The sequence below is a fragment of the Odontesthes bonariensis genome, chromosome 23 (genome assembly GCF_027942865.1).
Source record: "Odontesthes bonariensis isolate fOdoBon6 chromosome 23, fOdoBon6.hap1, whole genome shotgun sequence".
NCBI classification, from domain to species: Eukaryota; Metazoa; Chordata; class Actinopteri; order Atheriniformes; family Atherinopsidae; genus Odontesthes; species Odontesthes bonariensis.
The window spans coordinates 28,235,041-28,261,851 of NC_134528.1; the positions used below are offsets into that span (position 1 = coordinate 28,235,041).

General features: G+C 39.4%; 2 protein-coding genes across 12 annotated transcripts in view; one reads left to right on the forward strand and one right to left on the reverse strand.

The window, feature by feature from the left end:
* The window catches only part of myocd (myocardin), a 182,075-nt gene extending 173,035 nt beyond the window's left edge, over positions 1-9,040 (forward strand). For 6 of the 10 annotated variants that reach the window (XM_075457391.1, XM_075457397.1, XM_075457392.1 and 3 more), the window contains 4 exons: positions 1,117-1,263; positions 1,624-1,752; positions 5,371-5,428; positions 5,582-9,040. In XM_075457391.1, the coding sequence (XP_075313506.1) occupies positions 1,117-1,263; positions 1,624-1,752; positions 5,371-5,428; positions 5,582-6,186 (939 nt within the window). In that variant the 3' untranslated portion in view covers positions 6,187-9,040. The remainder of the gene's footprint in view (positions 1-1,116; positions 1,264-1,623; positions 1,753-5,370; positions 5,429-5,581) is intronic. The other 4 variants (XM_075457395.1, XM_075457393.1, XM_075457396.1 and 1 more) reach the window with 4 other exon arrangements.
* map2k4b (mitogen-activated protein kinase kinase 4b) lies at positions 9,038-24,652 on the reverse strand. Of its 2 annotated transcripts, XM_075457402.1 has the most exons (13): positions 24,445-24,652; positions 22,357-22,392; positions 19,685-19,717; positions 18,483-18,585; positions 17,386-17,560; positions 15,551-15,670; positions 15,260-15,379; positions 15,113-15,164; positions 14,906-15,033; positions 14,686-14,763; positions 14,409-14,557; positions 14,196-14,241; positions 9,038-13,304 (listed from the first exon to the last, which is right to left on the reverse strand). In XM_075457402.1, exons 1-13 carry the CDS (start codon positions 24,545-24,547, stop codon positions 13,191-13,193), a joined length of 1,257 nt encoding a protein of 418 aa, XP_075313517.1. In that variant the 5' UTR covers positions 24,548-24,652; the 3' UTR covers positions 9,038-13,190. The 2 variants fall into 2 exon arrangements, with proteins under 2 accessions (XP_075313517.1, XP_075313516.1); XM_075457401.1 differs by lacking the exon at positions 19,685-19,717 and having other exon boundaries at positions 24,445-24,637.
* Positions 24,653-26,811: the final 2,159 nt, after the last annotated feature.

Here is a 26,811-nt window from a genome sequence, read left to right on the forward strand (position 1 = left end):
TTTATCTAGATTCAGCTAAAACCATCTGGCTGAATTCTATGAACGTGCAGAAGAGGTGGAGCATGACAAAACATGAAGGCATTAAACTTTTGGTGCAGATCCTGAACACTTGCATTGAAACCGCCTCAGCAGAGGCTGTGCTCTCTCTGCACCATTCCAGTTTTCGTACAATAGAGGCTGTTCTGCTATGCAGTTTACACAACAGTTGCACATGGTGAGCTAATAACAAATAATTGTCCTCGGTGTTACTTGAAATACATTTCGACAATGACTCAGAAAACAGTTCATACAACACAAAACGAGTGACCAAATCATTTGTTTCATAAATTGATTATGAAATAAATACATTAAATATATGATGTAAAGCCAACTTGACTTATCACATTTCACTCTTCAGAGTTTCAGCCACAGTTTCAATACTTTTTTTTCTCTACAGAATAAGCCATTATTTATTTCTTCATTTATTTTTGTCTTAATCGTGTGGTGTAACTAACTCTAATACAAAGATGACAGATAACGGAGCATCCCAACTGATTTTGACAGCTTTTTATATGAAGCTTCTTCTTTTAAGCATTAGTTATCAACTTGTAAGTTTTTAAAAGATGCTCATCAATGTAAATTAGGTGTTAAATTGGGAATGTTGGAATACTTCCTGACACATTTATACGCTGTCTTACCCTGAGATTTTACCTTGGAGCCGGATGGAAAATCTCTCCAAGAAGTCGGGAGCGAATTATGCAGACATTTGCTTTCTCACATGCCGTGACATTTCAGCAACATTTCAGGACTCCCGTGCATATGTGGAAACAACTTTACTTCCACTGTAAAATCTCAAGAATATCAGCAATAAGAGGGAATGTTACAGATACATGCATACATTTCAGCAATCCAGTGTATGTGTAGAAGTTGCTCATGAACCAGGAAAATGTTGAGTGAAACAAAATCTCTGTCACTACCCACCTGTCGCTTCTTTTTATTCCAAAATGACTCATTTCTTTTCATTTTATGATATTTTACATTCTCTTTTACATGCGTGACATATATCTTAAAGCAAGTTTTCCGTCCTTTACATCCCTTTTTCTGTTCGTTTTGGATCTTTCGACGCGCTAACCGCAGATGCCGCAGAGGAGCTGTGTTCAGCAGGGGAACTGCTCTTATCCTTCTGACCAAAGAAGCCTGCAGGCAGTGTTTCCTGGCTCTGCCGATTGTGGCCTTCACCACAACAGCTCCACCAAGACTGAGAGCCAGAATATGCAACCAAAGGTAAACATTATGTCCACAATACCCACATTTACTGTTCAGTACTGTTCAACTGAATCAGCTCACGTTCACGTAAGTGTTTTCTGCTTTTCTATTTATTTGTGATCTGTCTCTGGGTTATTTGCCTTTTGTTATGAGGTTCATTGTCACTCTTGTCATATCTGTTTTCATCACACTCCTTCACATGTGGTGACTTTTCTTTTATTACACAACGCCAACCCATCTTTAGTGAAATATTCAAAATGATTGAATTTATTCAAGCATGAGGGCCTGATTTGTGTTTTTTTTTTTTTTCCTGCAACACACATTTGGTAAGCTCCCCGACAAAATGCTAATTTCACTTTTCACTTATTTCTCATATAGATGTCAGTATTGCCGTCTCCTCGGCATGTTGGCCAAAAGTGCCAGGTCTCTCCCCCTGCCTTCAATAGCTCAGATTCAGCTGCATCTGACTTAAGACAGCCCCCATGCTATGAGGATGCAGTCAAGCAGGTAAACTCAAATTCGTGCTAAAATTTAATGATGGCTGGCCAGGGACTTTATTTTATCTTGTGGCGTTGCTTTAAACTCCTTTTTTTTCTCCTGTCTTCTCTTGTTTATCTGTCTTTGAAGTCCATCACCTGTGTTGAATCTCTTCTTGACATCCATTGTTTTGTTCACTGCATGAATTTCCACACTTTACTGCGTCTAAAGCAGACATTTTCTAGTTTGCCTCACTGAAATATATAGAAAATATATGTATTGGTTAGCTATGCTCTTATGTAAAGCAAAAATTACTTTAATGTCCTCTGCAGTACTGAAGTAAAATCAAAAAAAGAATCTTAAAACAAACAATCAAGCCTCCAGTTCCACATTAAACATTTCGCTTATCAAATAATTTCATCTGAATCCAACCCTTAGCTTAATTCTAAATGTAAACTAGAATTCACATTAGTCCACTCTACGGCTCCGCTTGATTTAGAATCTAAAAAGGGATATTCTATTAGTTTTTGCTTTACTTTATTTCTTTATGTGGAGTTGGGTGCAATAAGTATCTCACCTGCAGCGGTCAGAGCATTCTCAATTTTAAGGATCAGAAATTAATCCTCTAACACGCTAAGCGAACAGCTGATCACAGTGACCATGAGAATAGCATATAAAACAACCACAGCTCAAACCTCAAATGCTTTAGTGGTTTAAGCAAGAGCTAAAATGTAGAACTCTACACCACATCACTTCTGCATCAGACAACTTTATTTGAAACTAAATCTACGTGTTTTATAGCACAGCGCAGGTGGCAACACCGAGTGGCAACGTGGACGTAAACCAGGACTGAGTTTGTGTGACAATCTGATATATAATAGAGGTGATATGGTATACAAATCCACAGCCGAGCATCCGTTTGAACCAGCATGAAACTTTTTAATGTTTTAGTTTTTTTTACGGTGAAACAGTCGCTCTTCTAATAGCTGTGTCATCATTTATTTACAAATAATTGCACAAAGTATTTTACATGACACAACCGTCAGCCGTGAGCCTGTTTTCGAGGTGGTCCATCCGGTTTGTCGTTCTCAGCGCGCGCGCCAAGTTACAAATTTCAACTGAGCAAAAACTGCTGAAGGGAAAAAAAAGAACTCATCTTGTTCCTGGGAAACTTTAAATATTTGTTCTCTTCCCAAAGTCACATTAGCAAAGTCTTTCAACGATGCCAGAGCAGCCCATCTTGATGTAGAACCATTACTAATGGTTGGAGTTATTCAAAGCACTCACAGTGAAATAAGGGTATGTTAAGAAAAAATGACAAAAAGAAACTAAATCAGTAAAAAAAATATATATAATTAAATTTCACCATCATACTAAGCAAACTCCATGATGCTGTCTGTTTATTTGTTCAATTGTGTTGCCTCATATCAGTTTCAACTTCATATGAGACTTAGGCTAAGTACACACGAACACAGGAATTTTTTAAGAACAGAGTTTTCTGCTCCTCCATTCCCCAAAATATCACATCCACACAGTACCGTTTACAAAAAGTTTGTTCTTTCATATGCAACTTTTTTGTTAGAACTTGACAGGTGGTTTTATGACAGTTTGCTGCCCTTCAGTGTTCTGGTAAAGCGGCTCACTTAAATGTAACTGTGATGTCATGAACATGTGAAAATTCTTCAAGAGAAACCACCATCAGAAAACCACCTCCTTGTCAAAGTTGACCCACCAACTCGAGCTTCGACCGAGTATGGTCCAAAACGGGGATGTCAAAAACTTGTAAACATGTGAAAAGTCCTGTTAGCAAGGTTAGCCCCAGCGCTATTAAGATTAAGATTAACATCAGATTTTATTGTCATGTACAGGGAAATACACAAAATTTGTCCTCTGCTTTTAACCCATTCAGGTTGGCACCTGTTGAACACACACATGCACATGCACAGGGTGGCAGATGCCATACACTGGAGCGGTGGGCAGCCAATCACAGCACAGGGTATGGTGCCTTGCTCAAGGGCACCTTGGCCGTGGCAAGGAGGTGGACTGACACCCCTCCAGCTGTCAGTTTTACCAATCTTGGCTTGGTTCACCACTGCCAAAAGGAGAGATTGCACAGTGTGCCGTTTTAACAAAGGAGATAGTGTGTTACAGGGAAAGTTAGCGAGTTCACACTGGAAGACATTTTCTAAAAAGTTTGGTTTCAGTGCCCAGAAATGCATTTGCATCTGAAACATAGACACAAACGCAAAGGAAAATCTGTGGGTTTGTGTGTAAAAGACTTTAAATTGCTCTGAAAACATGCTTACAAAGTGTGAGATGCACACATTCTCGCCACGCATTCTCTCTTTTTAAGCTCCACTTCGTATGCAGAAAAAAGTGCACGTGTGGTTTTAGTGTCAATGCATTGTTAAAGGGATAGTTCGCCTCTTTTGACTCGAAGCTTTATGACATCCCATACTAGCAATATTATTTATGAACATCTTCTTACCCCCCGCTGCATCCTGTGATCAGAGTTCCAGCCTCGTTTTGGTGTTGACAAAGGTAGTCCGGCTAGTTGGCTGGGGCTACAAAAATAAAGCGTTTTGCTTCTCAAAACAATATGCGTTCACAAAATCGTTCTCCAGGAAAAAGTCAGACCTCACAATCGCTTGGTGCTATTTTCTCTCTACTTTCATATCAATGCGTGCAGCCACCTGCCGACAGCTGCACCTGTTATGGTGTTTGCTGCTCGGTCTGCACTTCGGTCTGCACAGCCCGTAGTGATACGAAGGTAGAGAAAATAGCACCAAGCGATTGTGAGGTCGGTTTTTCCTGGAGAACGATTTTGTGAACCGACCTTGATCTTATTGCAGAACAGTTATTACCTACATATAAGTGTGGTGCTGCTTGGCCAGGTAATAACAGCCTTTTTCCATTACTCAACCTTAAATACCATTGAAACTTTTCAAACGCAAGATTTACAGTGACGGTAGACAATGCACCTCAATGAATGTCCATCATTAGCTGATCAAGAAACAGACGGACTTATTATTCAAAGATATAACTAAAAATAAGCAGTGGCTGCTGGTCAGAATCTGTAATCTTTAATAAATCTTTTTTTGTTGCTAATGTGTGATAAAAACTGAGAACAACCAAGGGACATATTTAGTTTTCTACCTACAATGCACCCTTATTGTATATGCATTCGCCTACAAAAGACAGAATTTGCTTCTGCTTTAAACTCAATTTTTGCAGTTAAAACAATAAATGATGAAGTTTCACAGCGTTTTGGATTGACTGGGATCCAGAGGATACATTTAGTAAGTGTAGCCTTGTCTACAAGCAGCGTGATTCATAAAGACAATGCTGCCATGTAATTCCAGTATATCCAGTCAAACCTGTTGGAAATCTGCTTCCAGGATCCACGTTGAATCTCTTTAACTATTTAGCTGCCTATTGAGGGAAATCTTTTACGGACGAGAAACTGACCTGCCAACAACAACAACAAAAAAAAATCCTATTCCAGTTTGCAAGTCTTTATCTACTGCTGGAAGGCTTATACAATTACAGTGTAAACCTTGAGTGCAGTAGGATTAAAATCTTGACAGCAAAAACACTGATTGAGGAAAATGATTACAAATAATAATGTAATCTTTATTACTATTACAGCAACTGACCCGCAGTCAGCAGATGGATGAACTTTTGGATGTGCTCATAGAGAGTGGAGGTAAGGTGAAAATCCCAAATAAAAATCACTTAAATCTGAAGTGAAAAGTACACGGTCAAAAATGTCACCTATAGATGAGAGTTTTACCAGATACATTAGTATCCACTTCCGGTACTCGCTGTGACCCTCCCTCCTCTCCTCTTTCTCTTCAAGAGATGCCAGCTAATGCCAGAGAAGAGAGGGGGAGGTCTTCTGTAACCAAAGTTGTGCCTCACATTACTGTGTCCCCAGGGTGTCCCGGCCTCCTCATCCCGAGGTTCCACCGGTACTACGAACACCTGTCCCCCAACCAGCTCCCTTACGACCACGCGCCCAACCACATCGCCGAGGGCCATCTGCAGACTCTGCTGGGCCGGGGAGGGGAGATGACCCCTCAAAAAATGGGTGCCGAGGACGGGGGCCAGGAAGACGGCGGGAACAGAGATGTGGATGGGTACAGCAGCCCTCACAACCATCACTGCCATCCTCACCATCCACAACAGGACAAACTTCTTACCAACAGAGATTTAATGGACACCCCTCTGTCTCCCATTAGCAGCAAGGCGTCTGCCGTCCCTGAGGTGCAGGGGATGGTCAGCATGACCTTCAGTGAAACGCCATGGGAGACTATGGAGTGGCTGGACCTGACGCCACCCAGCTCCGCCACAGCCTACAGCGTCGCTCAGCCCAGTGTGCCCAGCATTTTTAACACCGAGTTCCTGGATGTAACAGACATTAACTTGAACTCTGCCATGGACCTTCATCTGGAGCACTGGTGAAAGCAACCCTGCCCGACACCGGAAACAGTAATACCAAAGAACAATTCAATTCTACTAGCTTCAGTCAAAGTGGGAGGATTTGGTCTTTGCTATAACTTGGTGGAATGTTACATTTAGTACACTTAGTCAACATCCGAAGGTTGATGGCTGAGTCAGAAGACGTACTACAGAATTCTATGTTGACTTCTTCATTATACTTAAATCATGTTGTGTTGTTGTCATACCCAGAAACCAAAGACCAGGTGATCTTTGACATGATGTTTGTCCTTTTTGGACAACGATGCGCACAATTGCCATTGAAGTATGACAGTGGACACATGGAGGACTCTATGTATGGACACAATGAAAGTACTTTATGCAAACACTTTATGCAGTATCAGTGTTACACCACCTTGGCTTGAGGAAACAATTTGATCATTGTACACTTTTGGGTCTTTGTTTGGTTACTGGGAAAAAAAACAGAAACAAATCCTAATTGAAAAGACAAGTTGAGTTGGATTGCTTGGTGATGGCCATATTGTAAATATTACAACTATATGTACTGACAAGCTGACATCCAAAAATTTTGTCAGTGGAATGGGAGAGGACACAAACCACAAATTAAGTGTTTTATATAATCAGTTCATCCTTTGACATAAATAGGATTTAAAAGAAAAAAAGGAAAAAAACGAACTGTGCACCTCCAGCTTAATGCACACTTTATCACGGTCTGCTTGAGCTTAGAAAATGTGTGTAGGAACGGTTGTCATTCTGTACCTTTGAAGGAACTTCTTTTCTTTTACGTGTTTATTTCACTATTTGGAATATTTATCCACAGGAAGACGTTATGAGTAAAGGTGGTGCCTTTAAAAGAGCTCTGGTCTTATCAGTTTTAAGCAACAGACAAACTGTGCCTTATTTGCAAAGGCTTTTTATTATATTTCATATATATTTATATATATTGTTGTCCCCTTACAATTCTTTATGAAATTACTATTCCGTAGGAGCTATAGACAAATATTCATTTAGAAAGCTTCATCATGCAAATTTTTGATAAAGCCAGGCAAAGAAGACAAATTTAAAAATTGATGTAGAACTTTTGTCTTCACAAATTTCAACATTTCTGTTTCCAGGCCAATCACAGTTATTTATTTTGTGATTTTATATTTATACTTGATCATGTAATTTATACTGACATTCCTTTCTCACCGATTTGGGGCTCTTTTTGATATCCCAAGAAACTACCATTATTGACCACTGCCACTTCTTCACTAATCAGCTTTCTTAAAAATGTGATGCAAAATGAAGGAACCACTTTGAAAAGCCATGTTTTCTTAAATAACTTTTTCTTGAACAATCATTAATAAATTGGAAATGTCCATTGTTAGCACTTGTGAATATGAACGTGTAATATATTCAGATCTTAACTGTGAATACTTCATATAAACCTAGATTTAACTTGCACCATAACCGGCCAATGCAATGATTAGGCTAATATGAGAACTTAAGACTAAGACACTTCTGAGGCAGGTTTCACTGTATACGTTTCAGGATTCAACTATCTTGTTTCACTTGTTTTACACCAAATTGATTTGCTTTACTAGCGTAGCTGGAAGTGGAAAGTTGAGCTGTCCTCAACTTTTCCAGCAGTAGCGCACGTGCCAACAAATCAAATTGCCTGACTGAATGTGTGCCTGATCCTGTCCAAGGTTTCAGCTTTGGTCAGTAATTGTACGCATGTAAAAACTCATGTATTAGTTTAGACATTTGGGGGAATGAACACTTTTTTGCCACGTGTTAGATAAAAAAAACTATTGAAATTTGATACTACTTTCATGTCTTTCTGCTTATTATAAAGCCTCAACCAGCAACACAACACCATAACATCCATGGAGGCCTGCTTGGCTCGCTCATCCATCACCTGCATGGCTAAAACTCAACAGTTATTTGGTTTTAACTGGCGTGAGTTCTTCTAAAACCATGGCTGATCACATTGGCAATTGATGTCGATCTAGTCTTTGGTTTGGTCATTTTATTTAGGTTCTGGTCTACTTTTCATCAATAAAATCTTAAATTTGATATTTTTATGGCTTCCAAGTATTTTGAGGACTGCAGCAGTCACCATCTTTTTGCAGTCACCAAGATACAGAATTTCCCTTGAGGATTAAATTAAGCATTTTTCAATTCATTGCAGCTGCCAGCAACGACAAATGCCCACAAATATCTATGTTCCCGTCAAGCTAATTTAGCAACAGCGTTAGCACAGCTAGTGTTTCTTTCCAAATCAAAGTAGCAACCACAATAAGTATAAAAGCAACCGATTTTTCCATGGTGATGTCAGCCATTGCTTTGTGAACTGACTTTTGAGTTTCAGGTGGGCATTTGGTCGCCAAGTATCTTGTTTTTTTTTCTAAAGCCACAAAAGTATGAAAGAGATGTTGATTTACTTATCCAACACTCAGGAAAAAAAGTATGAGACTACCCCCCCCCCCCCAAAAAAACAAGTGCATTTGTCTTATATGTCATGTAAACGTAGGTTTCACTTTTTGTCTTGACCAATTACTGTTTTTTTCTGTTGCTTATTGTTACACTTGTTCAATGGGTTGTACGGTGTGATGTCACCATAAGAAGATAACAATTTCACTCTCCATCTTCTGTTGTAAGAATATTTTCTCGCCTTAGCCATTTTATTAACTTTGCAATAATTGTCCCTAATCTAGAAAAAAAAAATCACATCTGACAGGAGCTTGTATGTTGCTTGGCCACCAACTTGCTTTTCTATTGTAAAAAAAAAGAAAAAAAAAAAAAAAGGTATTTTGCCAGCATTCCTGTATTCCAAAGAAAGATGAGTAATAAAATTATCACAGCAAAATAATTTCTGCAGTTGCTTTTTATTCATTCCCAATTCACAAGAAGAACACCATACAGGTTTTCAGTCTTTTCCATGGGAACTTTATTTGTAACCCTTGATAAAGATACAATATCATTTTCATTGCCCTTAATATTATCTTATATCCTAGTATGAACATTCTAGTAAATTGTAATTTGTACAACATGTACCCTAGAGATTCATATTCACCAGTGGCAAGGTAGCTTCCTGGAAACGCATCCAATGTCACAAGAAGAAACCTGGAGACCGTCCACAGCGAAACGCCTCTGTCTGCACTGTTTTCCATTACAGACAGAAATGCTAAGAACAGCGCCAGTCCAGTCTACGATGCACCTCCACCAACCTGGCTGTAAGTTTTTTTTTTTATCCTCCCTAACAGGCCAAAAGAATTGAACTAGTCCGTCACAAAGAAGTGACCCTGGAGTTCCCCCTGTACACCCAAACAGTGGTAGCCATTTTGGAACACAGCGGACACCTGTAAAGACCCATATAATAAATCAAGTGCGGGGCATTTCTAGAAACTCCAGCTGAGTGTGTCATGAAGGATAAACTTTTTGGTTTTGGATTTTCCAGCCGATAGGAGCCTTTGTAACTTGCAAGTCATTCAACTCCATTAAAGCTACAACATTTAAAATGGCTGAAGAAATCCTTTTGGAAAAAAACATTCAAACATAAATAAATGGGAAAAGTCCCAAAACAGAGACTTTGATCACTTATGAGGAATTTTTGAGTTTCCATATCAAGTTGAAAGAGTAACAACAGTAAAATTCCAACAGACTCATATCATTAATCTTGTATAATGTGACAGTTGACTTTTGACGGTGTGTACCTTTTTGGCCTAATATCACACAGGCTGTATCAAAATGGCGCTTACATTACTGGTATTCCATATATTGCTGATTAGGGTGATGCTGTTCTATATTTTCTTAATTGTCCTTACCAAAGCATGTTAAGCATGTCATTTTGGCTCAATCCCACACATATGTGTGCTGTCTGGAGATGCAGCCCGACTGCACATTATTCAGCTAAAGAAAATAGTCCTCAGCAAATACACAATTTACTCCTGCATGTGAGTCACAGTGCAGCTGCCGTCTGTTTTTGAAAATGGCTGAGCTTTTTCAAAATCCAAAGCATAGTGACGTTAGCTCTTAAGATTTACTGGGTTGTCCATCTTTCGGCAGAGAAACCGAGGAGATTCAGGCTCAGTTCAACAAACAGACTGTTTTTTTTTTAACATTGTTTGCTGACATCTTTTTAGAGATTGTCAAAATAAAAACATGAGTAAAAGTTTCTGCTCCGGGGACTTATTATGTGATGGACCCTGCAGCGTAGCACAGAATACCACCGTCTGTTCAGTTTGCTTTCATAGTTAACTCCAAGAGGTGTGATCTTTGTCCTTCCATTTAGGGGGCGAGTAAGTCTGCCTGGTGGACGTGGCTTTCTGTGAGTGAAGGACAGCAGGTGGATCTCACCCTTCACATGACCCAAAATGGCAAACTCCAGTAAATCAGCGCTGATGAAGGCATACAAGACAACATACAGGCGGAGCAACATGTTCTGGACTATGGAGCTGCATCGGAATTTAACACATTTTTGGAAACGTTATCACCAGTGCAAGCCAAAGAGCAGCGACTACGTGAGGAGGGGTGTTCCTCTTCTCCTGACAGTCGTGTGGAAGTGGACAATGTGATTTAGCAGCATTTACAGTTTTTATGCATTCATTTATTTTTCTTTTATTGTTAGAGGAGGGGGGGGCAGGAAACCCCTGCCAGGACTTTTAAAAAATGTAGTTAATGCTGCTCGACTGTGTGGCAGCACGGTGGATCTGTGATCAGTGTGGATGAGTTTAACTGTACAGTGCTATGACAGGCTACTGAGGACTAAGGCTCATTCTCAAAATGAAACGTTTTCATTTCGCACCCACATATCTTCCCCAACCTGATTTGATCATCCGTGTTCAGGCATGAACCATAAACATTTGAGCAGAACCTGCCAGGAGCAGCAGATTACAAATGACTATATACATATACATATACATCTGTGGATAGAATATCCTAAAGTAACGTTACATCCGGCAAGGTAGCATTGGATTAACTTCACAATTTGTCCTTCTTGTATGCCATCATTTTGTTGTAGTCACAAAACTAAGCATCTTTATTTCAGAAAAATTTGTTACTAACAATGTGTGGAAAAAAAAAAAGAAGATAACCCAGTCGTTTAAGAATATTTGACTTTAGTACGTTTTTCAAGGTACTTTTTCTGTCCAACTAGGTTGAAAAATATCTAATGTCAGCGAGATTTTAAACCTAAGCTGAAATCAAATAGACGAAGCAACATTGTTTAAGTTGTTCAAAAGTTTATTAGCAGTTGTGTTTGAGTATTGTAACGATATTTTTTAGTAAACTAGCAACATGCCCTGATTTGCCCCCCCAAAAAAGAAAAACTATTTCCGACTGCAATACTGGACAAAAATATTTTATTTGCGTAAAATACTTTCAACCCAATTCTTTGGCGACAATGAGACAGAGCAAAACATTTACCGTTAGCTTGTTAGCTAGAAGTGGCAAGTCTTACTTGATCTACACAATGTGAACCGGACGTTTGACAAGTTTCTTTATAAGGTGTAGTAAAGAAATTCAATGTTATCTTCCTGTATTCTGTGTTGCACAAAACTAGCAGTCATACACTTTCTACCATGTCCCTTTTCTTATTAGCAAAGAGCTTCTCGTTTTTAGCTAGCATTGACTGTTACATTTGCCAGTTGATATAGTGTGGCAGATTACCAGGTCAATGTTACATCACTTTAGCCTAAAACCGATCTAAAATACTCTTTGCAACCCAGTGTCGACAGTTCAATTCATTTTATTTATATAGCGCCAAATACAACAAATGTCATCTCAAGGCACTTAGATAGTAAGTCCAATTCAAGCCAATTGGAATTCAATTAATTAATAATAATCATAAGTGTCATAGTTCAGTGTCTAATGTGCCATGGTTGTAAAATTTAGAGATCAATTTCAATAAAAGCAAGTTTTTAATTTTCCACCTTGAAATTGTTCTGAAACAGAAAGTCACCTAAATATGGAGTCGAACATGAGCAAGACTCATCTGATATTAGCACTCAGGAACCAAATTAGCTAACTGCTAACATAATTCCAGCTCAGTGTGAGTTTCTGTAGCCGTTATCCTCTTCTTTCAGCTGTTTTTTTTATGAAACTGTGCGTTTGTGTGTGTTAAACTATAGGCCCGTCTCATGGTGTGTCCTCTGATGGAGTAATTTTTTTTTTTTTTAAAAGTCTAATACATTTCTAATATTAATGACCAAGTTGTTTCACTGTTTAAAAATATCAACAGAGGGAATCATCGATTGGAATACCTCATGCTTAGCTTGGTGACCTAAACAAAAAGATGTAAAGTACAAACTGAGGCCAGCATTAGGCAATCACATATCAAGACAAGCTCTCACAGATTGCATTTTTTTTGGGGGGGGGGGGGTAAAAGAAGTAAAGCCACCCTACCAAATCTATGAGCTTTCTGGAGAGACACACCTTTGCATTCTTAGTCTTTTACAGTGTGTGAAGCTGCTCACAACATACTGCGTGAAAAGTGTGTGTTTTTAGACAGTAGGTCTATCAGCATACATCTTTACATGTCAACAGTTTAGAGTTAAAAAAAACACAGATGCACACATACAGTCCACAATGTACAATCCATTAGGTGGCTAATTTGTTCACACATCTTGAGCGTCACAAGGTTTTATTTGGTAAAATCTGTTTTTGTGTACGAGTTCAAGTATATATATATTCCATATATGTATACTCTATTCCTTTTGTCACGTAAAAAGATGCATTGCATTCTACTAAGACAATGCTACGTCTTCAAGTCTTTCTGGGTGGAAATGGATGATAATATTTGGGGGATTTTACAATGAGGTGATGGGAGAAGAAAAAGGTTGATCCTCTTAACATTGCACTGGGTAATTTGGATTTATTTCCTTTGATCTTTGGAAGAAGTGAACACAACGGTGATCTTACGGAACTCTGGGGGCTAAAATGACACGCGTTGCATCACAAGCCGAGTGTCCGCCCACTCCACATTGTGCGACCCCCACCCAACCGGAGCGCCCTCCTTGGCATCATTCAACATACATAGGAGAGATGGGAGAGGCTGGGATCTGATCCAGGATGCGACACACGTAACTGGCGACGTCCACAGAGCGCTCCTCATACATCAGAATAAAGGGGTGTTTCTGGGGTAAAGACACACACATTTTTTTAGGATTATTTGTGCATCGTTGAGCTCTTAGTTGTTCCTTGGTAAGCTAGAAGATTTGCCTAACCTCTCAAATATGCGCTGAATCGGATCGTGTGTAGAGTACTTATGAGTAGCGGGCTAACAGATGAGCCAAGCGAGCAGCTACTCAAAACGTGGGACAGATGTTTGCCATCTGACTTCTGTCTCATGCAGCTAAGGCGCTCAGAACTCATCGTAACTTTTTACAATCCAACTTAACAAAAAATGAAATATCGCTTCAGGTGTTTGCCAGAGCAAGGAGACTACATGACTACACACATGGATGTAGCATAAGCACAAATCTTAAAAGCAGTGAATATTAGCAATTTAAGATAATGCTTAACTTCACCCTGCTTATATTCAAATTTGAAGATTTTTAAGACACTAAATATATGCTGTCAAGATTCAAGTAAAGCAAAGACAGATCATTCAAATTCTTGTTTTAGACACAACTTCACTTTAAAGGGAATTTTGCTGGCTACTTTAGCTTTAATGTAGTAATCTGGCCCCAGTACAAAACATTATTTTCATCTTAATTTTGAAGCTTCCTCTTCTACTTCTAAACAATTCATTTTTCAAAAGTAATGTATTAAACTGAAGATCATCTTCTTTGTTTGGATTAAAAGGAAGTTATTTCATATCAGATTGTTTCATATAAGAGTCTTTAAAGCCTAACAACAGGCCCACGAGCCCAAGGTCACAAAGTTGGAGCTGATCTGTAGTTATTTGACTTTGAAAATACAAAAGTGGAACTATAAGCCACTTTGACACTCTGAACCTGATGATGCTGGCCTTCCATGACTGAACAAGAGAGAATTTAAATTTCAAAATAACTTGCGCAACTCACCAGAAGCTCCTTGTACTTTGGCCTTTTTGATTCCTCTTTTGTAAGGCTGGACAGACAGAGAGTACATGTGATATAAACACTGTAAGCGGAAGACTGAGATGATGTTGGATTCACCTGAGAGGCAGCGTGGCAAGTGCAAGGTGTCTCTGGGGCCCCAACACCCAGAGAATACCCCGTAAACCTTCTAATCGTAATCTATTGATTTACGCTTACCATAGGTTAACAAAGTTGATGAACTTGGGGGAGAACTGCCTGTCCTCTGAGTTGCAGAGCTGGGGAGGCTCTCCTTTCACTACTTGTGTCAGCTGATCAAAAACACTATTCCATTTAGGGTAAGGGAACCTTCCTGTGGCCAGCTCATACTGAAAGCAAACACAAACAGGGGCCTCGGATTAGCTTAAAGAGCACTTTGGCCTCATCACAACAGCTCTGCTGACAGAACAAAAGCATTGATTCTTGATAAACTTGACAAATTACTTATTTGTCTTACCAGAGTGATTCCCAAGCTCCACACATCAGAGCGGACATCGTAGCCTTGTCTGGAAGCACTGGGGTCTATTCTTTCAGGCTGAAAAAAAAAAAAAAAACACACAAACAAAAATATTCCATGACTCATCCTGCATCAGTTCCTGTCAGAAACTTTTTGTTTGTCTCTTTTCTTCATACAGTCTATAAAACACTCTAAAATTCAGCTTCCTCTGATTGCTTACCGCCATGTAAGGCCTGCAGCCCGCATCTCTGGTCTTTGCTATGGAATCCACCAGCTGACCGCTGATGCCGAAATCGCACAGTTTGATATTACCCTTTCGGTCCATTAGAATGTTGGAAGGTTTGATGTCTGCAAAGACGTTAAAGAGACAATTCCACATGGAGCAACACGAATTGGGAGTTAAGAAAGAGTTCAGAAAACAACTTACCTCTGTGAATTATTTTCAAGTTTTCTTTTAAGTGGTTCAGTGCTTTAACGGTCTGTTGGGAGACAAAATTAAAACTTTCTGGTCAGTTTCTGATGCTCCACGTGCCGTGACATGTAAAATGTACTTACCGCTGTAAAATAGACTTACCGCTAATGTTATTTTCCCTAATATTTCCTCTGGAATGACGTCATCTAATGCACAATATACATATTTGTAGAATTTGTCTAATGAGGTAGCCATAAGCTCCATACAAATCCAACAGTCCCCCTGAAACAAAGAGAGAGATCCATAAGTCACCTGGAGCATCCATAATATTTACTGCCTGCACCTGTTTTATGATGGCAGTAAGGGAAATGCCACATCAATTACTAAAGACAAACAAAGACCACAGGCAGTGCTTAAAAACGATCAAGCGAGGTCGGTGTGGGTGTGTCTGACCTCTCTGAAGAGGGCGCCATAAAACTGGACAATGTAGGGACAGTCACTACTCCTCATCACCACGTCAAGATCCATCAGCAGCTGCTTCTGCTCCTTCTCATCCACAGTGGAGCGAATCCTCTGAGGAGCGCACACACACACACACACACACATTTCTGTCTTGCAGCTTCCAGACCGTCCAACTACACCGACCAGTTTTCATTGAAGGATTCAAGCCCTTATCATTACACCTTTGCTGCATTAATAATAACCTCTGTTGACAGGGGAATAGGGCTAGCATAAGACGACAGGAAATCATGTTTGTGATTTTCCTCTGTGGTTGAAGGTTAAAATGTGTAAAAACCTGAACTCATTGGGGGATGACAGTTACCTTAAAGCAGGGGTCGGCAACCTTTCACACTCAAAGAGCCATTTGGACCCGGTTCCCACAGAAAAGAAAACACCGGGAGCCCACTAATACTTTTCTACATCTAAAATGAAGATATTGTTTTTTTACCTTAAAGCTTTGAATAAACAACTATAGTGTGTTGCTTACAAAATCCATGAAGTGCTAAAATTTTATTTTATTTATGTAATGAACACATTTTGAACATTTTGAACTCTTGAAAAGATAATAATAATAATTAAAAAAACACGACGAGTTGAAGGTTTCTTTCTCACCACAAATTAGGCCTACTGGAAAGCCACTCTCGTCAGAGGTAAATGCAAACGAATCTGCCCAGGCATCATCAAATGTTCCATTTTCTTCAGATATTTTTCTTTTCTTACATTTCTCCATACTTGGCCTACGTGGAGTTGAAAGTCTCGAGTGTGACGCATATCTTCAGCAACGAAAAATAATGAAATATAGTTTTATTTTAATATTTCAAGATCACAATAATCTTCCAATTTAGAACTACAATAAAAAAAAATTAAAAAAATCGAACTAACACATAAAATACACTTGAATTGGATATTTATTTATTTATTTTCCCAATCCACGCAGAGCCACGGTATAAAGATGAAAGAGCCGCGGTTTGCCGACCCCTGCCTTAAAGGAATGCTGGATTTCAAAATGTGCGATGGGCTCAGAAATGTACAATAATATGCGTAGAGTAAAAAAAAAAAAAAAGATGTGTGTGAGACAGCGAGTAGGATCTCATTCAAATTATCTCGAGCGCAATGAATCTTTTGACATCCGTATACGCTGGGGTCATGGACGCATGTGTGACTAAAAACTTACATTTCACACTCTGATTCCATGAGTTTTTCAGTCATTCGTGACTGAAAAACAAAGACAAACAAATCCAGCTGCTTTTAAATTCTGTACTTCTAGAGATCAGCTAACCACACACCCGACTCTTCTCTGACACAAAAATCCACAAAGATCGACAAACACAGCTTTTAGCGGAGGATTTCACAGGGATGATGATTTGGAACTTTTTTTCAAGGATCGTAGCACTTCGCTCTTGTTTAGTGTAGGTCTCAGATAATCAAATCTCGATTCCTCCTCTTACCCGTACCCTCCCCCTTTGCAAGTACAAAAAGTGCCTCTTTTTTTTTTCACTTGGGGATCAAGTCGCCGTGGTCATCTGTCCACCCGAATGGCTCCCAGCGACCCTGTGGAAGGGAGAGGACCACCTCAACATGATCACCAAGAGAAACGGGTGCTCTGCAAAAAGGAGGGGTGAGGCGTGGTACTGGCAGGTTACGATTAGGGGGGGGGGGTTCCAGATTACTTTCTATCTGCATTTAAGCACAGAATTGCTCCAGAAATTCTGAATGAATGAAACACAACTCTGCTCAGCTGCACGCACTTGCATTCCGGCCTATGGTAGAGTCTGTCTGCAGCTCACCTTTACAGCCATGATCTTGCCCGTGGGTTTGTGGACCATGTTGTTGACGGAGCCGTACGCCCCGCGGCCGATCTCCCCGAGGTCTCTCAGATCCTCTGCAGTGAAGTCGCAGTGCTGCTCCGGGGAGATCTTTAGCTTCCCGGATGACTCGATACTGTGTGTCCGCAGGCGCTCTCTAGAAAACCCGGCGGGGAGAAAAGGATCAGACGGGTCGAGGTGACGTACAGAGTGGCGTGAAAAGAATAGGCCACAGAGAAGTGGAAGTAGGAAGAAGTAAAAGGGTGGAACCTCGACAAGAACGTACAGTATACATTTAAAAAAATGGACGTGAGAAATATTTCAACTGCAATGAGGAAACTCTTTAAGGCTCCAACAAGAATGTAATCAGGAGCTTTTTGGTGATTTGACTGGTGGAAAATATCTGCTCAAAGCATTCAGTTTATTTCCAGCATAACTGGAGCTGGAGCTAAACACGCCTCTTTTTTAAAAATGTTTTAGCTCCTGTCTCTTTAAGAACTCGCTCTCCAAAGTCTGCTCTGACTGCTCAAATATGGCAGAAAACAAGGCAGTCGCTCAATACACGCGTTTCCATCTAATTAGAGTGCAAATTTGGAAGTGAAATTCCAGTGATTCGGACAATCATTTCTGTTGCATACCAGGGCTATTCCAAGCATCGCTACTTGAAACAGAAACACAGTTTGCATTAAACCTGTTGCTTTATACTCAAAAAGCAGAAACAGCTGACTGTTCATGTTATCAGTCAAAAGACTTATTTTTTTTTTAAATATATATAAGTTGTGTAATTTCATTCTGTCGTTTTTTTAATGTGCAACTTTGAATTGTTAAGCAAAAAATCTTGATGAGACAGTAATTGAGTGCTTGAGGTGCACTGAACTCGTTCATGGTGATGCAGGGAAATAAAAGAGAAAAGCCTGGACAGTTCAGGTGCAGTGTTTTCGTGGGGAGTGAACCACTCCCTTTGGGTCGAGCTTTGTAACAGACACAAAAAAGCTTTGGAAGACATTGAATGAAAACTGAAAACCCAACGTAACACTAAAGCGCTAACATGACATCCCACTCAGACAGGCCTTACTTACATGTGAGGGTTCTGGAAAGAGGGTGCGGTGGGATTGATTGGGAGCCTGGAGCTGGGTTTCACTGGAGGGTTGGCGAAATTTAGCTTCAGAGCTTTGCGTTTACCTGGCAGGACAAAGAGAGGAACAGATCCAGGTTGCCACAACATGCACGCCACAATGTGGGTTCACCCTGCTGGCGCAAACAGGCGAAACACAGGGTGTGATAAAATGATTGCCTCGCCTCAGTGACGTTTGCCTATACACACTTGAGATAAGCCTTCGTGTGACGGATAAGCAATCTTTACAGATTTATGTCTCAAAAATTTGATATGATAGTTTGTTTTTGTTGTTTTTCAACATTGTACAAGTAAATCAAACTACTAAAGAACAGTGAGGAATAAAACCTTGGGGGTTATCTCAAGAAGAGGCAACATTATGCATTTTGAATACAAGCAAAGTGCCCATTTATGCAGAGGTTCCCAATGCTCCAACAATTCTTACAGCTGTATGCTTTTGAAGAAATGACATGCAACATGTATTCAGCTCATTAGAAAAGACTGGCAGTCAGTAAAAAGGTTGGCATTGGGAATCCCTGCGATGACCTTTGTCAAAATGTGCAATTCAAACCTTCACAGTTCCCTTAAGATATCAAAGTGACCCAACACTGAGACATCTCTTCAGTCCGAAATAAGACGTCAGAAAATCTCATTAAATTCAACTATTAGAGCTGAAGGGGTTCAGGTGAACTCACAGTCCCCTGTAAGGGTACATCTCCAGAATTGAGCTGGTATTTAGGTTTAGGTATTATCAAAGGTCCAGTGTTGAGTCCTCTTTGCCATGCCCTGTCCAAAAGCTCCTGAGTGCAAACAGATCCCTCAACCGTTAAGCCCCGGTGCAACGGAATATTTCCTGGCCATGACTGAATTTCGTGACAGTTAATAGCAGTGAACAGTGGACAGACTCCCCAACTACCAGAACACCACACAGGCCGTTTCAGTAGTATACAGCGGCTCCCGGTTTTGTTTGTTTTATCCAATTATATATGAACAAGAAAGGAGAAGCTGACCCTCAATATCGCTGAACAGCAGTATGTGAAGTCTTAGGTCAACAAACAGACATGAGCTCACTGAGCTGCGCTGAAGGACGGAGGCCACTTTAGACTACTGAGGGGTACCCATAAAGAGTAGAGGTCAGTTTGCTTTGTGTGCAAGTCTAATGCTTACTTTGGGGTACTCCAGACAGGCTTATCTGAAACCCTGAAGTAAAGAAAAAACATTTTACTACAATTCCTTTGGGCCTGTTTGAATGTGAGTGGCTCGTTATTACCAAGTGTCAACCTGACAAGAATCGGCTGCTCGTGAAAAACAGGGCAGATTACTGTGACTGTGCTTAGCTGCTAAAAGAAGTGCCAGAGTTTGGTGGGTCTGAGTCAGTGCACTGCCATGCAACTGCATGTGATTTTATTACACTGGATTTCCAGTGAAATGAAGACTGGCTCAGTTTTAATTAGTCAAATGTAGTCCATAAGCAAAACCCATCACCGTTCTGACCTTAATACTACTAACTGAAAAATGGTTGTATGCCATTCTTGTTTTGTCCGGTATACAACGCACAGTGTTGCACGATGGTCATGTTCAACTGGCAGATGCCACTCATCACTGGAGTGCTGAGAGTTTTTCTTTGCATATGCCATTGCTAACCATGCAAAACTAGTGGTTTGTGCCATTACATTAATGGATATAGTTGACAGGCTGCTAGTCTCGTGGTAGCTTTGTGTTTATCAGAAAGACATAAAAAGTGGTGTCGAACTTCTAATCAAACTTTTGTGGAAAAAAAAGCTAACCTTTGTATTTCATTTAATGCCAAGTTTTGTTTAAACAATGGAAAATTAGATCATGCATCAAAATGTGATCTCTCGCAAAATACAACCCCCATTTTTTGGATAATTCATTAAAGTAAATAAATTAGAATACTTTCAAATGCATTCAGGATTGTGTTAATAGGGGGAAAGGTGTTTAAAGTAGGAGCAATGGCAATCAATTAGCTAATTTTGCTAATGGCTAATAAATATACAAAACAAATACCTTCATTTAACTCTCTTACAGAATATCTTATCATATAAACAATACTTTTTTTTGCAACAAACAAAAAATTAAAAAATGAATTCATTTAAAAAACATCATTTCAAGCCAAATTGCAGAGACCATGATCTGGTTTGTTCAAGCGAGCTCGAAAACTTAGCTCAAATTTTTCCACAAAAATAAGATTAAGTTTTGTACAAAGCTGGTGACAGTGATTTGTATTTCAAAACATTAAAGCTTCTGTAGTCAGAATATCAACTTTCAAGAGCATATTCTGAAATGCAGCAAACCATTCTAAATCAAAAGTCACTAAGTAAATCAGACTGTTGGAGGCAATTAGCTTTAAGAGCCAGTAGGGGGCACTCTAACATCAATTTTACCTAGTTCATACCAAGTTGGCTGCCTAGCAAAGTAAGCGAGTAATGTTTGCTAAGAAAATGGAAGGAACAAACAAATTATACCATTCAGTTGCATTTGTCATTTTGAACTTGTTTGATCAAAAAAAATTTTTTTAAATGTATAAATGTCCCTGCTTTGCCTTTGTTAGACAGACGTCAGTCGGTTAGTGTGGAGAATCAAAAGAGGACAGGCATTCTTACCGCTGACCAGCTGTGACTTATAATTCCCCCAGTTTAATCCAAAAATGCTGTGAGATAGTGAAACTGAATGAACAGCACCTACAATTTCTATCTTTTTAATCTTTGCAAAGGTCTTAACTTTCTAAAGCAAAAGGTGCAAGATTCACTTTATACATGGTGTTTGCGTAAAGAGAAATCAAGTTTTTGAGGTTTGAGTTGTTTGAAATTGCAAAAACTCACTTTACAGTAGCCCAGATCTAAGCAGAGTAAGTTATTTCAGCTTAGATAACCACAGAATCCATCAATAAAGTATCCCACTAAAAGATTAAGTTACTGTACGGCATCACAAACTAGTCCATGAATGTATCAAGGAGGTATGAACAAAACTTGCTCCAAATGTCTACCAATGATGACCTGTGGTATCGACTCATTCCTATAAAGCTCTTCAGTGGCACGTCATAAAACAACAGTTTTTTGTGTGTATGGTTCCCCATACACACACAAACAGGTATAAAATGGAATAGAAATCATTGAATTGGAGTCACATTGCACTGAAGATAACCGAGAAAAGTTCCCTCGGGTGAATTGATGCTCATAATTTCCACAAGGTCATGGAACTAAGAATAACGCAGTTGTTCGCAATGGCATTAAGACTGGACGTTCCATAAAATAAAACCGTTTTTTTGCCAGATAGCAGAAAATTACTTTAAAGTGACAAGTGAAAAGGAGTTTTATACCAGTGGAACATGACTGAGATTCTGTTTATATATGCTTTGATAAGTCAGTAAAAAAGGAGCACATCTGAGCTTAATGCAAGGGTGGACACACAGCCACTAGGAATTGCAAATTATCTCTAAAACAAATAGAACCCGCCACCATTCTGGTATCTGTGCTGCTGCACAACAGACCTTCCAGACAGGGGTTTTTGCATTATGGTGTCTCATCAAATGGGGTCTGTCTACTGTATTGTGTCTACATCAGGTTTTTCCAATATGGAATTGGCGGGAGAGGAAACAAATATAACAACGTGCAGAAAAGTGGAGATTTTTTATTTTAAAAAAGGAAGGTTATACAGAATTAAATCACTTAAGAAGAAACCTTTTTTTTTTTTAAAGAGAAGATAGAGGGTGGTGGATAGGGAACAATTCAAAGAATTTACTGGCCTACATATGGCCTTGACAAACACAAAGCTTTTAGGAGAGCATACTTAAAACCTTGTAAAATAAGAGGGAATACCTGTTTCATTTTGACATCTCCAGCAGGTGTTGATTTCTGAAAGGTTAAGATAAAACATTAGATTCTAGACATCTGTCACAGATTAAAGAAATGCAACTCAGATCATGCTGATCCCTAGATACGGTAGTGTATTAAGTTTATTTCCAGCAGTCATTCAGTGGAAAACCGAGACATCCATTATCGGACAGGATCCTGCCTGATGTGTTTACGTGCTTTTCCCACTGAAATGACAGCACACCGCACGAACACGCGTTTTTTTTGTTGAATAAATGGAATTCCATTTAAGCTTGTAACACGTGTTACTCGTGCCGAATTGAAGCTCATGCCTTCTCATAAACGTCAAAGATTAAATTAGTCAAACACACACTCAAAACAAAAATAAACGTATCTTTATCTAGTTTAAAGCAGAGGTCTTCAACAGGGGGTCCGCGGAGGTACTGCAGGGGGGTCGCGAAATCTTTGGTTGATTAGACGATTTTTAACGTTTCTTTTTTTTTTTTTTTCAAACAGTTTTTTCTCACAAATTGTGTGCAAACGTGTGGCATCCACAGATGGTTTGAGGATTCATTGTCCCATCTACATGCATGTTTAAAGTTAAAATCTGTGGATTATTTGAATAGCTCAGTGTTGTATACAAGATGTTTGTTTATAAATGGCAGTGGCACGGCCACCTTGTACCTTGCACATGTTTAAAATAAAAACATGAATATATTAACCTGTGTATTATTTGAATAGCTTAGTATTGAATGTACAATAACAGAGTAGTTATGTTTATACACGGCACTAGGCCCCGTAAAATATAAAACACAATTGTATGCCATATAAATAGTAGGGGGGTCCCTGCTCCAACTCTGCATCAGTTTGGGGGTCCCTGGCCTGAAAAACGTTGAAGACCCCTGGTTTAAAGCTTTGGTCACGACCAGGATGGGCTTCCAGTCCGACAATGGATTTCAGTGAGGACTCAGAGGCTAAGCTGAATCCCCAAACATTCAACGTCGCACTAAACTAGTTGTAAAACACTTTAAAAACAAAAAAAAACATTTGACATGTTGTTTATTACAGAATAGTAACAGTATCATTTATGCTAGCACGTTATAGAACAGAGTGAAATCTCGACCCCAATTAGCAACACGACTCAAGTCGAGCTTTTAAACACGAACTTTGACACAGAGAATATTATTCCAGAAGCAACTTTAGCTGCGTTAAAAGTTGAATATATGACTTTTGCGATGTAAAAAGTGGCCTTATTTGGGAAAATAAATTCATTTCAGATTAGGCCCCTTGTTCTTCTTGTTAGCAACCTTGTGCTAATTACGGTTGGCGAATGCAAACGACACTAGTTCACAGTTTCTTTTCCTGGGCGACTATTAAAGAGGGAAAAACTTGATAAAAGGACGATATTTTTTAACTGTGTCACAACAAGCTTATATTTGTTCAGCAACTCTGCTGGAGCTTCTACATCACTGCTAACACAGTTAGCTATGTACTCCCTCTGGGCAATTTCAGGCAAAAGCAAAGAAAGCTGGGAAGTAAACGGAAATTGCGCAAATGTCTCTTCAAATTAAAATAAAATTGCTAACCAACGCTACAGTGTTCATTAATATACAAAAAACTCAACTCTTAGGGTCTTGAGTAGTTGTACATCAAATCTGTAGGCTGTGACCTTTTAAATTAACTCTAATTTGTTATGTAGATAGGGTACTGAAATGTTTCTCATTAGCAAATAAGATCTCAACAGCACCGACTCGTACTTAGCTTACAGCATGCCATTACATAGTTACAGAGGGCGGATAGGATACATTACTTAAATGAATAGAAGCGCTCTGCCATCATTCTGGCTAGTTTTAGCATTCATATTTTCCTAAGTGCATGTCGTCCGAATTTAGCAACCGTTCGTCGATTGCCAAGTGAAGACAAAATGTAAACTTCTGCGTAATTTTACTTTGAAAGTCATGACCGGAAAACTTTGAAGTAAAGGCTCTGCCTTGACCGTGGTGTTTTTTGCTTCTGAGAAGCCATAAGCTATCTGTTCCTTACTTAAACTGGCTCTAGTTAAAAATAGGTGAAACGGAGGCCATCGTTGTCTACCTTGCATGCTGCTGCTTTGGGTCTGTTGGTGAAACTGGTGCGACGTGGATCCTACGATGTTGCCGGAGCTTGTGGAGTTGCCGTTCGGACTGGGTGTCGCCATTGTTGTGTTCCGGCAGCGGGCGGCGCTCCGCTCAGGCTGCAAGTGCAGAGAGTGAACTTCCTCTCTGCCCCCTCCGGACGGGACGCTGCGCCACCTGAACGCAGCAGCAGCAGCAGCTACACCACGGCCACGTCTATGTCGCTGCTGCCTTCACGGGCTGTCGGAAATATTCCACAGTTAAATGTTGTTTACACAATCGGTTATCATACAGAAGAGTATGGAAGTTTTTCTGTGCCATCAGAGTTTGAATACGAATTTCTAATATCGATTTTTTACAGCATCAAAATCAGACTTTGAATTTGGAAAAACCAACAGTGGAAAAAAAAATTCAGTGGAAAAAAATTCAACTTGCAAAAATTCAGTGGAAAAAAATTCAACTTCCAAAAATCCCACTTCGAAAAATTCTGTGGAAAAAAATTCAACTTCAAAAAATTCAGTGGAAAAAGAACCAGACTACATCCGGGTAAACAGGGAGAAGCAATCGATCCCTGTCTCAATGTAAAATGAAACCTCTGCGTTGTGTTATTAATGGTTAATAGATGGAGACCACACTGCTGCTCTTTCGAAGGTCTTTTTTATTCTCCAACCTTTCCTCACGAACATCACAAAAGAGAGCACAATTACAATGACGCAAACAATAGCACAAATAAGTGAAATATGGAGCAACATAGACAAAATAAAATGACAAATATAAGTGACAAAATGGGAGCTCACCTTTCCTCACGAACATCACAAAAGAGAGGAAGAGTTTTGGCGGGACCGTATCTTTTGTCACAAAAGTTGCTCCCCCATGAAAGAACGTACAGAAACAGTAAACAAAAACGAAAGTTCCACCTGACTAATCTTATAAATGTCATAAAAAACAATTAAAACAATAATTTTGTGGAATTATACACAAGTCAAATTAACCCTTGTTACATCAATTCATCCAACGGCAGCCAATCAAGTTACGCTATATTGGACAGATCAGCCATGTCCACCAACGCGGGTGATGGTGCTTCGGTGAGTGAGTTTACTTTATTTGCCATTTTGTGTTAATAAAATTGAGTAATAGATATTACTAATATCTATTGAGCTGATCTGATGAATTGAGACAGGGATCGATTGCTTCTCCCTGTTTACCCGGATGTTGAGTCTGGTTCTTTTTCCACTGAATTTTTGAAGTTGAATTTTTTTAGACTGAATTTTCTTTTTACACTGTTGGTTTTTCAAATTCAAAGTCTGATTTTGATGCTTTAAAAATTCGATATTAGAAATTCGTATTCAAACTCTGATGGCACAGAAAAACTTCCATATAGATCACTCATTTTGCCACTTGCACCGAACAATTAATTTTGTATGACTATCTATTACATTAGTAGTTGTTGTTGGAGCTGCTGTAGGGGGAGCTAGTTTAAATTACATACATAGTACAGGAATGCCAGGTAAATCTGAGGGGTTGTGAGATGATTGGCAGATGAAGTCAAGTCAAATTTATTTGTATTGCACATTTCCTGTGCTATACAAATAATTTCAAGAATATAACGAGAAACAAATAAAAATAATTAAAATGATTAAAAACAAGTAACAGTCTGGATAAATTAAACGATATCGTGCAGATTTCATGCATAGACACATGAGAACAGAAATGTTTTTAACCTGGATTTAAAAATGTCTACATTTGGTGAAAGTTTAATCTCCACTGGCAGTTTGTTCCACTTATTTGCAGCATAACAGCTAAATGCTGCTTCTCCATGTTTACTCTGGACTCTGGACTGGACCAGCTGACCTGAGTCCTTGGATCTAAGAGCTCTGCTGGCTTTATATTCTCTGAACAGATCACAGATGTATTTTGGTCCTAAACCGTTCTGGGATTTGTAAACCATCAGCAGGCTTTTAAAATCTATTCTGTGACTGACTGGAAGCCAGAGTAAAGATTTTAAAGCTGCTGTGATGTGTTCAGATCTCTTAGTCCGGGTTAAAACTCTAGCAGCAGCGTTCTGGATGAGCTGCAGATGTTTAATGGTCAGTGATTGTAAGGGCCCGAGTCTCAAGATATTTACCAACGCTGACCCTCTTCTCTTTGCTCCCAAACAGAATGATCTCAGTTTTGTCTTCGTTTAATTGTAGAAAAAAAGAGAAACCTTGGTTCTGATACACAAGTCCTCTTCCAGTGTTTGGGCCTTTTTCTCTATCTTCTATCGGTCAGATATTGAATTATTTGAACAGTCAATTAAACCATGTGAAGTTTGGAGGGGGGGACACACACACTATTTTGTGCGGTT